We start from the raw sequence: 13,928 nt of genomic DNA on the forward strand, positions 1-13,928 counted from the left end.
GAGCTCTGTATTCCTGGTAAGATCTTCAGTCTTCCAATTTTCCCTGCACTTACTGATATCTGCCTTGAAACCATCATCAGTAATCTTATTCATTATGTCATTTTTCCTGTTTATACCAGGCACCATAAGAAACCCAGGATTCCTTGATTCCTCTGGGGCTCTATTTGCACTGAGGCAATAGATGCCTTCACTGTACCTCCTAACTAGTCTCAGTCCATCATTGTTTTATTTCTTTCTGTAGCTCTTATCACCATTTGACACATAATATATTTGTTTGTTTAATCTGTCCCCCCTCATTAGAATGTAAGGTCCTTCAAGACAGAGTTTTTATCTATTTTTAGCGTGTATTCCTAGTTCTTAGAATTATGCCTGGCACGTAAGGGGTGTTCAGTAAAAATACATTGAGTTAATGAAGGAAAGCAGTGATAGCAGTGGAGCGTGGTTACATTCTTGATATAGTTTGAAGATAGAGACTACAGAATTTATTGATGTATAGTATGTTTATTTTTTTTATAGTATGTGAGATAATGTGACAGGAGAGAGAGATTTTTGGCTTAAGCATCTGGATGACTAGAGTTGCCATTTCTTGATATAGGGGAACTGTGAGAGGACCAAGGAGCCCTGGTTACACAGTGGCTAAGCACTCAGCTGCTAACCAAAAGGTTGTTGGTTTGAATCCACCAGCTCTTCCGCAGGAGAAAGATGCGGCAGTCTGCTTCCATAAAGATTACAGCCCAGAAAACACTATGGGACAGTTCTACTCTGTCCTATAGGATTGCTATGAGTCAGAATTGATTTGAGAGCAACAGGTAACGGGTGAGAGGAGCGAATTGGCGGGGGGTGGGGGGCGGGGATCAACCATGATATTCTGAAGTAACAAGTTTAAAGGCCACAGATGTAGGTATGCCCAAAAGTTCTTTCTATTTAGTTTCAGCATTTTATAATTTTTGGAGCCTGTGCTCACCGTATTTATTTGTAATGTTTCCGTAGGTTATGCGCATTGTGGATAATGTCCGGCCTGATCGACAGACAGTTATGTTTTCAGCTACTTTTCCCAGAGCTATGGAGGCTTTGGCTCGTAGAATCCTGAGTAAACCCATTGAAGTGCAGGTTGGAGGCAGGAGTGTGGTTTGCTCAGATGTGGAGCAACAAGTGGTGGGTACTATCCTTAGGGTGTCCCCAGTTCCCTTGATGTTTATGCAGTGTGTGTAATTTTTGGGGGGGTCATTCTTTGTGAGGTAGGCAGATTATTTTTAAAATTAAGTAGTGTACATCAACTGCCGCTTTCGACATTTTATCAGTTACGCTTGAATGTGCTAGTCCATGAAACTCTTTAAAATGTTCTTTTTTGTTTTTCCCACCAGAAGTGATGGGCTGTTAGATAGAAATATCTGTCTTATTCTTTGGTTTATGGGATGTGAAATTAAAAAAGGCAGAGAGAACAGATGGTCATTTTGCCCAGATTTGCAAACCTCTTATTCTCTGAAAGTTAAAGTTTTTTTTTTTCCGGTCTTACTGGTTTACCATGTAAAACCAACATTTTCCCGGCCCTTCCTAAAGATATACCAAGATATTGTCATTTATTCATTCATCACAAAGAAAAAGAATATTTGTGTTGGAAGAGGTGGATTTGCATTTTCACTCCATTTAACTTGGTATAATTTGGTGTTTTCAGATTGTGATTGAAGAAGAAAAGAAATTCTTGAAGTTACTTGAGCTTCTAGGCCATTATCAAGAATCAGGATCTGTTATTATATTTGTGGACAAGCAAGAACATGCCGATGGTCTTCTAAAGGATTTAATGAGAGCATCTTATCCTTGCATGTCTCTTCACGGAGGTAATATTTACTTTCATTCATGCATGAAATATCTGTTAAATATTTAACTTGTTAATAGCGTGCTGTGTTCTATATGATAACAGTTACTTTTTTTTTTTTTATATAACGACTAAATTTTTTATAATTTATCTCAGGCTAACCATTAGTATTACCCCATCTCAGTGATAAAGAAAATAAGGCAAAAATGCATTGATCTTCCCAAATTCCATAGCCATTCAGCAGCTAAAGAGGAATTGAACTTAATCTTCTGATTCCTCATGCTACATTCTTTGTATTGTAACATGCCACCTAGAGGTTTTCATGCTTCATAGAGCTTTAAATTGAAATTTTAAAGCAGTGTCTTAATTTCTGTGTAACATCACCATTGTTATATAGATGTGAAACTTAGAACAGCAAACATATGAAATAGAGAGTTTGACTAATTTTCATTAACCAAGTGTTTTGGTTATCTATGGCTCTGTAACAAATCACCCCTAAATTCAGTGGCTTAAGACAGCAACAGTCATTTATTTTGCTTATGAAATCTGCAATTTGGGCAGAGCGCACCTGGTACGTGTAGTCTCTCTTTCATGCTGTGTTAGCTGGGGTGGCTCAATTGGGGCTGAGGATCTGCTTCTAATTTGACTCACTTATGTGGCTAACAAGTTGATGCTGGCTGCTGACTGGGTGCTCAGTCAGGCTGTTGGCCAGGGGCCCTGGTTCTTTCCCTTCTGGGCCTCTCCATGAGGATGCTTGGCCAATTGGCAAGAACTGAAAGCTGCCAGTCCAGTTAAGGATGATATTAGGAACTGGCAGAGCTTTTACTTCTTCCATATTCTTATTGAACTAGGTAGTCATAGGACTGGCCCAGATTCAAGAGGATGGAGGCATAGACTTCTCCCCTCTTGGTGGGAAAATATCATCTCACATGATCTTCTGTCTTTGCTGAATTTTTGTGTAGTTTTAGGATGTCAGTTTCTAACCATGATTGTGGACTTGTCTATTTCTGTCTTCTATCTTTTTTTAGCTTCGTGTTTTGTAAAGCTTGGTTATTAGTTGTGTACACATTTGTGATTGTTAGGTCGTCTTGACTAATTGAACCTTTTTGTGTTTATGACATGTTCTTTATCTTTGGTAATCTATTTCTTAAACTCTACATTATCTAATATTAATGTAATTCTTCTAGCCTTCTTATACTTACTGTTTGTCTGGCATGTGTTTTTCTTTTCAACTTATCTCTGTCTTTATAATGAAGCCTATCGCTTGTAGACCACATATATATAACCTATTGTGACAACCTTTGCCTTTTAATTGGAGTGTTTGTCTACTTACATTTAGTATAATTATTGATATGCTTGATTACAATTGGACTTAGGTCTGTCATTTTGCTATTTACTTTCTCTTTGTCCCATCTGTTTTTGTTCTGTTCCTGTTTTCTTTTGGATAATTTGGGTAATTTTTAAAATGCCATTTAAATTTCTCTGTTGGCTTTTTATCTGTTCCTCTTTGCATTATTTTTATATGGTTGCTCTGGGGATTACAGTATACATCCTAAACTTTTCACAATTTTCTTCAAGTTAATATACCTTTCATGTAAAATAAAACAATCTTGCGTTAATTTTATGTCCGTTTACCATCTTCATGTCTATCGTGGTTTTTATGCTATAGTTGTTTTGTGTATTACGCCTACATATATTATAACCTCCATACAGTGTTAGAACTTTCGCTTTAAAAATTTTAAAGAAATTAAATTTTGAGATAGTGTCTTATATTTGCCAATTCTAGTGTTCTTCATTTCTTTCAGGAGATCTGAGATTTCATATGGAGTTAATTTCCATTATCCTGAATTTAATATTGATACTTTTGCTATCTTGCATCTGCTGATCTAGTCAAATTTTAAATTCAGTTACTGTATTTTTTAGTTCTAGACTTTCCAATTGGTTCTCTTTTATACTTTTTTGTTTCTCTGATTAGATTTCCTATTCATTCATTATGAGCTTTTTAAAAAAATTTCTTTGATCATAGTTTTAATAGGTGCTTTAGCTTTAAATTTTTTGGTAATTATGACACCTGGGTCATTTTGATATTAATCTACATTGTCTTTTATTTTGCTTTTGTTTTATGTTTTCTGCTTCTTTGGATGTCTAGTAATTTTGGTTTGTATACTGGATTTTGTGAATGATACAGTATAGAGACTCTGGTTCTCTTATGGTCACCTAAAGAGTGTTGATCTTTTTTTTTTAATAGGCCATTAACTTTGCTGGACCCAAATTTCAAATTCTGTCTTCATTGTAATGGGCAACCTCTCAAATATCTATTGATTTCTTTTAGCCATGTTTGGGTTCTTGGAGTCTGCACTATACATGTGTAGTTTAGTGGTCAGCCAGAAGTTTGTGTAGAATTTATATGCACAGTTGATGGTACTTGCTCTGTGGTTCTTTTCAGGATTTAATCTCCTTGCTTTTCAAGTCATAAGTTGGTCTTGAACTCTTTCTTCTGTTTTTTTCATGTCTGAGTTTCTATTCAAGTTTTAACTTCCTTACTTGAACTTCCCAGGGTCTGTCCCCAAGCAAAAAGCTGTTTAAAAAATAAATTAATAAAACCCTGTAGACTCAACCAGTGTCATTATATTCTTTCAAGTACCAACCCCTTTCCAGTTTCTGGCTGCTTTTAGTTACTCTCTAGTGCACTCAAGTAGTTATTTTTTATATTTTGTCCAGAGTTCATAGTTATTATCCACAGGAGGGTTGGTCCAGTAAGGACTTCTATATTGTAGGAAATGTGTGTGTGTGTTTACGAGAAAGGAAGAATTTTCCCATGAGCCCCTGTCTGTACTTCCTCTTTTATCTGTTTGGATAGAATTGCATCACATGTTTATACCTAAATCATTTATGGGCAAGGGGACTGGAATTCAGTTAGAGTAATGGTTCTCAAAGTGTGGTCCTGGAATCCTGAGGGTTCCTAAGACCCTTTCATGGGGTCTGTGATGTCAAAAATATTTTCATAATAATCCCACAATGTTATCTGTGTTTTTCACTTTCATTCTCTCATGAGGGTGCAGTGTAGTTTTCCAGAGGCAATGTGACATGTTCTATTGCAACAGGTTTTGAATGCTGAAGAAATATGAGACTCCAACCATCTTTTTGTTAAGCCAGACATTAAAGAGTTTTACAAAAATGTACAACAATGCCATTTGTCTTAATAAATTATTTTATGCTTACCAAAAAAAAAAAATCAAACCTGTTGTCATCCAGTCGATTCTGACTTATAGTGACCCTACAGGACAGAGTAGAACTACCCTATACGGTTTCCAAGGAACGCTTGGTGGATTCCAACTGCCGACCTTTTGGTTAGCAGCCATAGCTCTTAACCATTATGCCACCAGGGTTTCCATTTTATGTTTAGGAAAAGTTACTTTCACAAAAGTATGTCTTATTTTAAAATGTAATGGCTTTATTATTGTTATTTTTTAACAAATATTTTAAAATTTTCTCAGTTACAACCTCTGATAAATTAAATCAAGAGATAACCTACATAAACTAATGCTTTCTGAGTCTATTAATTTTAAGAATCTAAAGGTGTCCTGAGCACAGAAGTTTGAGAAGGGCTGGATTAAACTAATGGTTCACCTCCTGAGACTGAAAATGATGCTCACCTCCCATTTGATATAATGACCATGGATTGGGTGGATTTGTGAACAAATCTGGGGTTGTTTTAAAAAGGAGGAGGGTTGGAGCAACAGAGAAAGGAGGAGAGTCAGGAATAGGAGGAGGAAATGGAATGTGTGGCTAATTACCTGCGTGAACAACAGCCTTCTTTGTCATAAGACTAGAAGAACTGAATGGTGCCCGGCTACCATTCCTGACTGTTTTGATCAAAGATTTTATAGAAGAATCTTGGCTGAAAGGGGGTAAATGCAAAACCGAATTTCAACTTGTCATGGAGTCCAGACTTTCTGGACCCATGGAGTCTGGATGAACCTCTGAAGGAGTTGCCCTGAAATAATCTTGAAACCTTAAGCCAAAAATACCCCAGAAGTCTTCTTTACATCAAACAATAGTTAAGCTTAATTAGTAAAGAATATCTGCCTTGAGAATTGTGCTTTTTCAAGAACTATCTATATGGGATCAAAATGACAACAGCAACTAAAAGGATTAGATAGGAAACCTGGGGGAAGAGGGCAGTGAGTTTATGTTAGTGAGGAGAAACAATCGGAAAAAGAGGATGAAAATGGTTGTACAACTTGAAGAATGGAATCAGTGTCATTGCATTGTACGTGTAGAAATTGTTGAATTGGTGTATGTTCTGTTGTATATATTCTCCACAAAAAAAAAAAAAAAAAGGTTATGGTTGCTGGGTAGGCACCCCACATGCTTTAGTTAACATTTGATTATGAGGGATCAAATGTGCGCACTTGTGTCAGGATTCCTTAGGCTTATTATGTAAAAGTTTTTGTGTCTTTTAATTATAAAGTTAACTTTATATTGGTATTGTTTTTCTTAGGAGATTTTTGTGTCCAGTGTTAGAGCCCCGTTTCTTTGATATAATACCAGATGTTTTCTCTAACCCAGTGTTTGAAGAGTACTTTTAAAGTTTTAGGTAGTGATGTAAATTTCTATTGATAAATATTTTAAAAAACTAAATATTCTGCATTACGTTGAACCCAGATTTTTCAGTGAAATCTTAAGTGTATCTCCTGCTTTAGGTTTTAACATTTTAAGAATTTATTCCATTCCTTTCTCTAGTACCAGGGATTCCTGGGCACCTCATGGGATGTATTTCTGGCCTGAGCATCTAGTAATAGAGCATTTTGTTATTCCATACTCTGCTTTGTCAGTCATCCTGAGGCTCTTTGTGTCAGGTATTTCAGAGAGATCCACTTGGGTACTTTTTAGTGCTCCTCAAACTATAGCATGTGTATGTAATTACCTAAGGTTCTTGTTAAAATGCAGATTGTGATTCAAAAGGTCTGGGGAGGGCTTGAGATTCAGCATTTCTAACACTTTCTCAGGGGATACTACCGATATTTCTGGTCCTTAAGGCTTCTTGTCCTTGGACAACACTAAGTAGCAAGATTCTAAACCTACGAGAGAAGAAAAGATCTGAATTCTGTCAGTGTAGGCTGATTGTTCCTGCCTTTTCTCCTTTTGCTCCCAGAACAGGTTTTGATTTATGATTCTGAAATTGGGCCTCTGCGGTTGTAAGCCTTATACCAAAGAAAAGATGGCAAAAACAAGGGCAGATTTGGAAGATTCATAATTAAGTTGATAGCAGTAACCTCTGATTTTGTCATTAAATTTCCTTAGTCTTTTATTTCCTATTTTACAAATTGGAAGTAGTCAGTATAAGTTGAATTTGTTCTTTAGTCTCAGTTTAACTTCTTTCTCTGAGTGTCAGAGGAAATGAAAAATTTAATTTGAACTCTTTTCTTTACAACTCTTTAATTTACTTGCAGGTATTGATCAATATGACAGAGACAGCATCATAAATGACTTTAAAAATGGGACCTGCAAACTTCTTGTGGCCACCTCCGTTGCTGCCCGAGGGCTAGATGTGAAACATCTGATTCTGGTAGTAAATTACAGCTGCCCCAACCATTATGAAGATTATGTGCACAGAGCAGGACGAACTGGAAGAGCAGGCAACAAAGTAAAAAAATAGGTTTTTTAAAGTTAATTTCTTTTATATGAAAGTATAGGTATTTAGTACTTTAAGGAGTAGGTAATAGGAGTTACGAGATATTTTGAAAACCCTTAATCAGTAGAGTGGGGGGAACAGTTAATGTTAATCATTTATATACACATACATGTCAAAGTATTGTTAAAATTGCTCTCTTAGGCAAATATTGTTAATAGTTTGTGTTCCTTTTAGTTTTTTTTAACCCCCCAGTAAAAATTTCTGTATACACACACACACACACACACCTGTATGTATATATGGAGCCCTCTTGGCATACTGGTTAAGAGCTCAGCTGCTAACCGAAAGGTCGGCAGTTCAAATCCACCAGCTGCACCCTGGAAACCCCATGGGGCAGCTTTACTCTGTCCTCTAGGGTTGCTATGAGTTGAAATGACTCAGTGGCGCCTGACAACAGCAGCAGCATATGTGCATGTATTTAGTTTTGGATTTTTCATTGCATTTTTAAAAAAAAAAAAAAATTTTTTTTTTTTTAAATGTGGGATCATAAAATGTGTGTACGTGTGTGTGTACACATATACATGTCAATATATTGTTTGACTCAGGCATATTCTGATAACTATGCAGAGCTAACTCAAGGCATCAGTTGTTGGAGACATTGACCATGACATGTTTGATATTCCAACCCTGGACCTTTCACCATACTGAAGCAGTAATATTAGTAATGGCTGACATTTATGGAGTACTTATGTGCCAGACACTGTTCTAAGTTCTTTACATATATCATCTCATTTTATCCTTACAACATACCTTTGAGTTACTGTAATCCCGTTTTATAGATGAGGAATAATAACTAGTGATACATTTATTCTTTTAATCTGAGGTATTCTGAGGAGTTGGGAAACTTTCTGTAAAAGGCCAGGTAGTAAATATTTTAGTCTTTGTGACCCACGTATGATTTCTGTCACATGTGTGTATGTGTACAACCCTGTAAAAACGTAAATGCCGTTCTTAGCTTATGGGCAGTACAAAAGCAGGCTGAGGGTCAAATTCCATGAATACTTGGAAACAAAATCTTAAATCACATTTTAAAATTTGTAAGAATCCACAGGTAGGGACGGCATGTTTTGTGTTGACAACCTGAATGTGGTTTGCTGCCTCTCTACTTCCAACTTCAGCCTTTCTCTTGCATGAACCAAAAAACTCCTTAGGCTGCAGGAGGCATGTGAGGCCTTAGACTTCAGAGAGTCCCAGGGAGGTGATGCAGCTAATCTCATTTTTGTAAAACAGTTATAAAAATAAACAAGTATATAAAACAACTAATTTTTAAAACATCGATCAGATTACATTTATACATAAATATTTTTAGTATATATTATTGATTGGTCTTAGAGAAAAATATGGAAAGATACATACTAGGAAGTTAATATGGGTTTGCTTGGGTGAGGTGTTGTGGAAGGTTGTAGTGGAAGGGTATGCAAGCAAACAATAAAGAAAATTAATACATCTGACAACACAATTGTGCATTTATATAAAATCATAAATGTTTGTGCTTACATATAAAGAAATTAGAAGCCCTCGTGGTGCAATGCTTAAGCAATTGGCTGCGAACCGAAAGGTGGTGGTTTGAACCCACCAGCCACTTGGAGGGAGAAAAGTCCTGGCGATCTGTTCCCATAAAGATTACATACCAAACCAAAAGCCTAGGAAATCCTATGGGGCAATAGACCCACTATGAGTCTCAATCAGCTTGACAACATACAACAACAATAAAAACATTAGAATTGTTCATTTTTGCCTAACTATTTTTAAATATTAAACTTAGATATTTCATTTTGAACCATTAAAGAATGTAGTACGATTCCGTATCTTTTAAAGTTCTTTAGTAATGGTATCAGTCTTAAGAGGATTTATTAGGTGGTTCAGATTTTATCTTACCTGTGATCTAAGCAGGTTTCATCTTGTTACTGTCTAATAGTTCTGCTTTTTCATCATTCGTTAGGGTTACGCCTATACTTTTATCACAGAAGATCAGGCCCGCTATGCTGGTGACATAATAAAAGCCCTTGAATTGTCAGGCACTGCAGTACCTCCTGACCTGGAGAAACTTTGGAGTGATTTCAAAGACCAACAGAAAGCTGTGAGTTTGTAACCTCTTATTTTTATGTAAATTATTAATGTGTTCTAAACCTTGAATGTTTAATAATTGCAAATTTTGGTATAATTATTTTCAGCTATCTCTTTAGAGAGGAAAAAAAGTGAAAACAAAATTCTTTTGCTTGAACTTAGATGCTGTAGTCTACAAAGAGCCCTTTAACTTTCTCACATGCTCAAATGACTTTGTGTTTTTGTTATCCTGGCATATCCTGCCTTGAAAAACACTTATATGCAGTAAGTTCCAGAACATTAAAAAGTCTTTGTTATGAAATTAACTTTTTTGTTTTTCCTTGAAAGGAGGGGAAAATAATTAAAAAGAGTAGTGGGTTCTCTGGTAAGGGATTCAAGTTCGATGAAACAGAACAAGCTTTGGCTAATGAGAGGAAGAAGTTACAGAAAGCAGCTCTTGGTCTGCAGGACTCAGATGATGAGGATGCTGCTGTTGATGTAAGTATTGTAGCTCTAAGCTTGTTCTTGCCAGTTAAAGCTCTTGTTGCTTTGGTACTGAAGGTCTTGCCATAAGCTTATTGAGATAGCTGGTCACTGGAAATGTTTTGGTGTGTAGTTTCCCCAGCTTTTTTCTGTGTATATACATGTATTCACATATGTTCGTATTTGTATATTTTTATAAAAATAGGAACATATTGGGCATATTGCTTTATAACCTTTTTTACAACAGTTTATGTTGAATTTTTTTATTTTAGTAAATTCACTCATACATTATTCTTAATGGCTGCATAATATTTTGTTGTATGGATTTCTCAGTTTAATTAGTCAAAACCCTGTTTTTCAAAATATGGATTAGTCCCAGGTTTTAATGCTTTTAAGCTGCTTCATTGTACATTCATCTTTGCACACTCACTGGATTAAGTCTTGAGAATGAATTCATAAGTAGAATTGCTAAGTCAAAGGGTATATCTGTTTGGTCATAAAAACATTATCAGATTGTCCTCCAACAAAGGAGTACTGGTGTGCACTCGCTATAGCAATGTAAGAGAGTTCCTGGCTCCCACACCTTTAATTCAACATTGGCACTAATAGTGATTTTATCTTTTTTAGTTCGGTGGTTATAAAAACCAAAAAATGCAACCTGTTGCCATCAAGTTGATTCCAACTCATGGCGATCCTGTGTGTTACAGAGTAGAACTGCCCCATAGGGTTTTCTTCAGGTATAGTTTTTATGGAAGTAGATCACCAGGCCTTTCTTTCACGGTGTGGCTGTGTGATTTCAAACGCCAACCTTTAGGTTAGTAGTCAAGCACAAACCGTTTGTGCCACCTAGGGACCTAATAGTTACAAAACAAAACAGTAATAAAAAAAATCATAATAATAACAACCAACATTTATTGAGTGCTTACAAAGTGCCCTGGTGGTGCAGTGGTTAAAGTGCTCGGCTGCTAACCAGTCAATGGTTTGAACCTACCAGCTTCTGCACAGGAGAAAGATATGGCAGTCTGCTTCCATAAAAGATTGCAGCTTTGGAAGTCCTATGGATCAGCTCTACTGTCCTATATGGTTTTTATGAGTTAGAATTGACTTGATAGAAGCAGGTTTGGTTTTGTTTTGTGCTAAGTGCCAGGCACTGTGCCAAGTGCTTTACAGGGAGTATTTCATTTCTTCCCTCACAACAGTTATATAAGGTAGATACTCAGAGTATTCCCATTTTAGAACTGAGGAGACTGAAACTTAGAAATAATAACTTTTTCAGGGTAACACAGTGTCTTAGTTATCTAGTGTTGCTATAACAAATACCACAAATGGGTGGCTTTAACAACCAGAAATTTTCTCACAGTTTAGGAGGCTAGAAGTCTGAATTCAGGGTTATGGCTTTAGGGGAATACTTTCTCTCTCTGTCCACTCTGAAGGAAGGTCCTTGTCCCTTGAACGTCTGCTCCTGGGCAGTCTTCATGTGGCTTAGCATCTCTCTTTTCCCATCTGTGCTTTTCTTGCTTACATGTTTAATCTCTTTTATATCTCAAAAGAGATTGATTTAAGACACACCCAACACCAGTCATGTCTCATTAACATAACAAAGAAAACCTGTTCCCAAATGCGATTATAACCACAGGTGTAAAACAAACAAAAAAACCCCTTGCCTTTCCACATCGACTCGACCTCGACCGACAGCACTGGGTTACTGGGTTGCCTTTGAGTCAGTTAGTGACCTTATAGGACAAGGTAGAACTGCCCCATAGGGTTTCCAAGGAGCAACTGGTGGATTCGAATTGCTGACTTCCTGGTTAGCAGCTGAGCTCTTAACCACTGTGCCACCAGGGGTTCAACCACAGGTATAGGGGTTAGGAAGTACAACACATTTTGGGAGACACAATTCAAACCATAACCCACAGCTGTTATGGGAAAAAGTTGGATCTTTTACCGAGTTCATTTTTCTTCAAAGCCCGTGTTCTTACCTTATGGCATTATCTGCGGCTCAGCGATGGGGGGCCTTTAAGGGCTACAAGTTCAGGGTTTCACAAAGTGTATTCTTTGGAACTCCAGTCCTGTGAGCTTCAGAGACGGTGTGTAGTAAAGTAATTTTGGAGAATCCGCCTAATATGTACCACTATGCCCCTCCCTGTATGTGTGTGTGTATATATATATATATAAAACACACGTTACTATATAAAAGGCTGTAAAAGATCCTTAATTAGTTTGTTTAACTTTAACCCAGAAAGTTTTCAACATATTTGATCATAGAACATTTTTTTTGACATACCCTTTAAACGTTAGTTCAAAACAAAATTTTAGAAATCAGGAATTCAGTCTGATCCTGTCGTTTGAGGATCTGAGGCCCAAAAGAAGTATTTGGTTCAGGACCACACTGGTAGTTAAGGTCCAGAATCTGTCCAACTCATTGCAGTTGAGTTTATTCTGACTCATGTTGTCGTAAGCTGCAGTCAAGTCAGTTCCTACTCATAGCGACCCTATGTACAACAGAATGAAACACTGCCCGGTCTTGGGCCATCCTCAAAATTTTTGCTATGTTTGAGCCTACTGTTGAAGCCACTGTGTCAGGCCATCTCGTTGAGTGTCTTCCTCTTTTTAGCTGACCTTCCATCTCATTGAGTGTATTCCTCTTTTTAGCTGACCTTCCATTTTACCAAACATGATGTCCCTTCTCCAGGGACTGGTCCCTCTTGATAACATGTCCAAAGTACCTGAGATGAAGTCTTGCCATGCTTGCTTCTAAGGAGCATTCTGGCTGTTTTTCTTCCAAGACAGATTTGTTGGTTCTTCTGGCAGTACATGGTATATTCAGTATTCTTTGTCAATACCATAATTCAGAAGCATTGATTCTTCTTCACTCTTCCTTATTCATTGTTCAGCTTTCGCATGCATATGAAAAAACCCGTTGTCATGGAGTCACTTCCAACTCATAGCAACCCTATAGGACAGAGTAGAACTGCCCTGTAGTTTCCAAGGAGCTCCTGGTGGATTCAAACTGCCAACCTTTTGGTTAGCAGCCGTAGCTCTTAACCACTACACCACCACGGTTTTAGCATACCTATGAGGCGATTGAAAATACCATGGCTTAGGTCAGGCACACCTTAGTCCTCAAGATAACATCGTTGCTTTTTAACACTTCAAAGAGGTCTTTTGCAGCAGATTTGCCCTCTGCTGCTTCCATGGGTGTTGATTGTGGATCCAAGTAAAATGAAATTCTTAAAATGTCAATATTTTCTCTGTTTATCATTATGTTGCTTATTGGTCCAGTTGTGAGGATTTTTGTTTTCTTTATGTTGAGGTGTAATCCATACTGAAGGCTGTGGTCTTTGATCTTCACCAGTAAGTGCTTTAAGTCCTCTTCACTTAGCAAGCAAGGTTGTGTCATCTGCGTATCTCAGGTTGTTAATGAGTCTTCCTCCAATCCTGATACCACATTCTTCTTCATATAGTCCGGCTTCTCAGATTACTTGCTTAGCATACAGGTGAATGAGTATGGTGAAAGAATACAACCCTGACACACGCCTTCCCTTATTTTAAACCATGCAGTATCCCCACGTTCTGTTTGAACAACTGCCTCTTGGTCTGTGTAGACTTCCTCATGAGCACAATTACGTGTTCTAGAATTCCCATTTTTAGCAATGTTATATAGGGTTTTTTATGGTATACACAGTAAAACACAGGTAAACATCTTTCTGGTATTCTCTGCTGTCACCCAGGATCTATCAGCAATGATATCCCTCTTTCTACATCCTCTTCTGAATCCAGCTTGAATTTCTGGCAGTTCCTCATTGATGTACTGTTGTAAAAGTTTTTGAATTATCTTCAGAAAAATTTTAATTGCATGTGATACTAATGATATTGTTCAGTAAT

General features: G+C 37.1%; 1 protein-coding gene across 3 annotated transcripts in view; it reads left to right on the forward strand.

Annotated features, from left to right (window-relative positions):
- DDX46 (DEAD-box helicase 46) overlaps positions 1–13,928 on the forward strand; it is a 71,406-nt gene that overhangs the window by 41,496 nt on the left and 15,982 nt on the right. For all 3 annotated transcript variants that reach the window (XM_049873677.1, XM_049873678.1, XM_049873679.1), the window contains exons 14-18: positions 991–1,155; positions 1,676–1,838; positions 7,273–7,466; positions 9,457–9,594; positions 9,909–10,058. In XM_049873677.1, coding sequence (XP_049729634.1) covers positions 991–1,155; positions 1,676–1,838; positions 7,273–7,466; positions 9,457–9,594; positions 9,909–10,058 — 810 coding nt within the window. The remainder of the gene's footprint in view (positions 1–990; positions 1,156–1,675; positions 1,839–7,272; positions 7,467–9,456; positions 9,595–9,908; positions 10,059–13,928) is intronic.

This window comes from Elephas maximus, chromosome 2 (genome assembly GCF_024166365.1).
Source record: "Elephas maximus indicus isolate mEleMax1 chromosome 2, mEleMax1 primary haplotype, whole genome shotgun sequence".
Classification (NCBI taxonomy): domain Eukaryota; kingdom Metazoa; phylum Chordata; class Mammalia; order Proboscidea; family Elephantidae; genus Elephas; species Elephas maximus.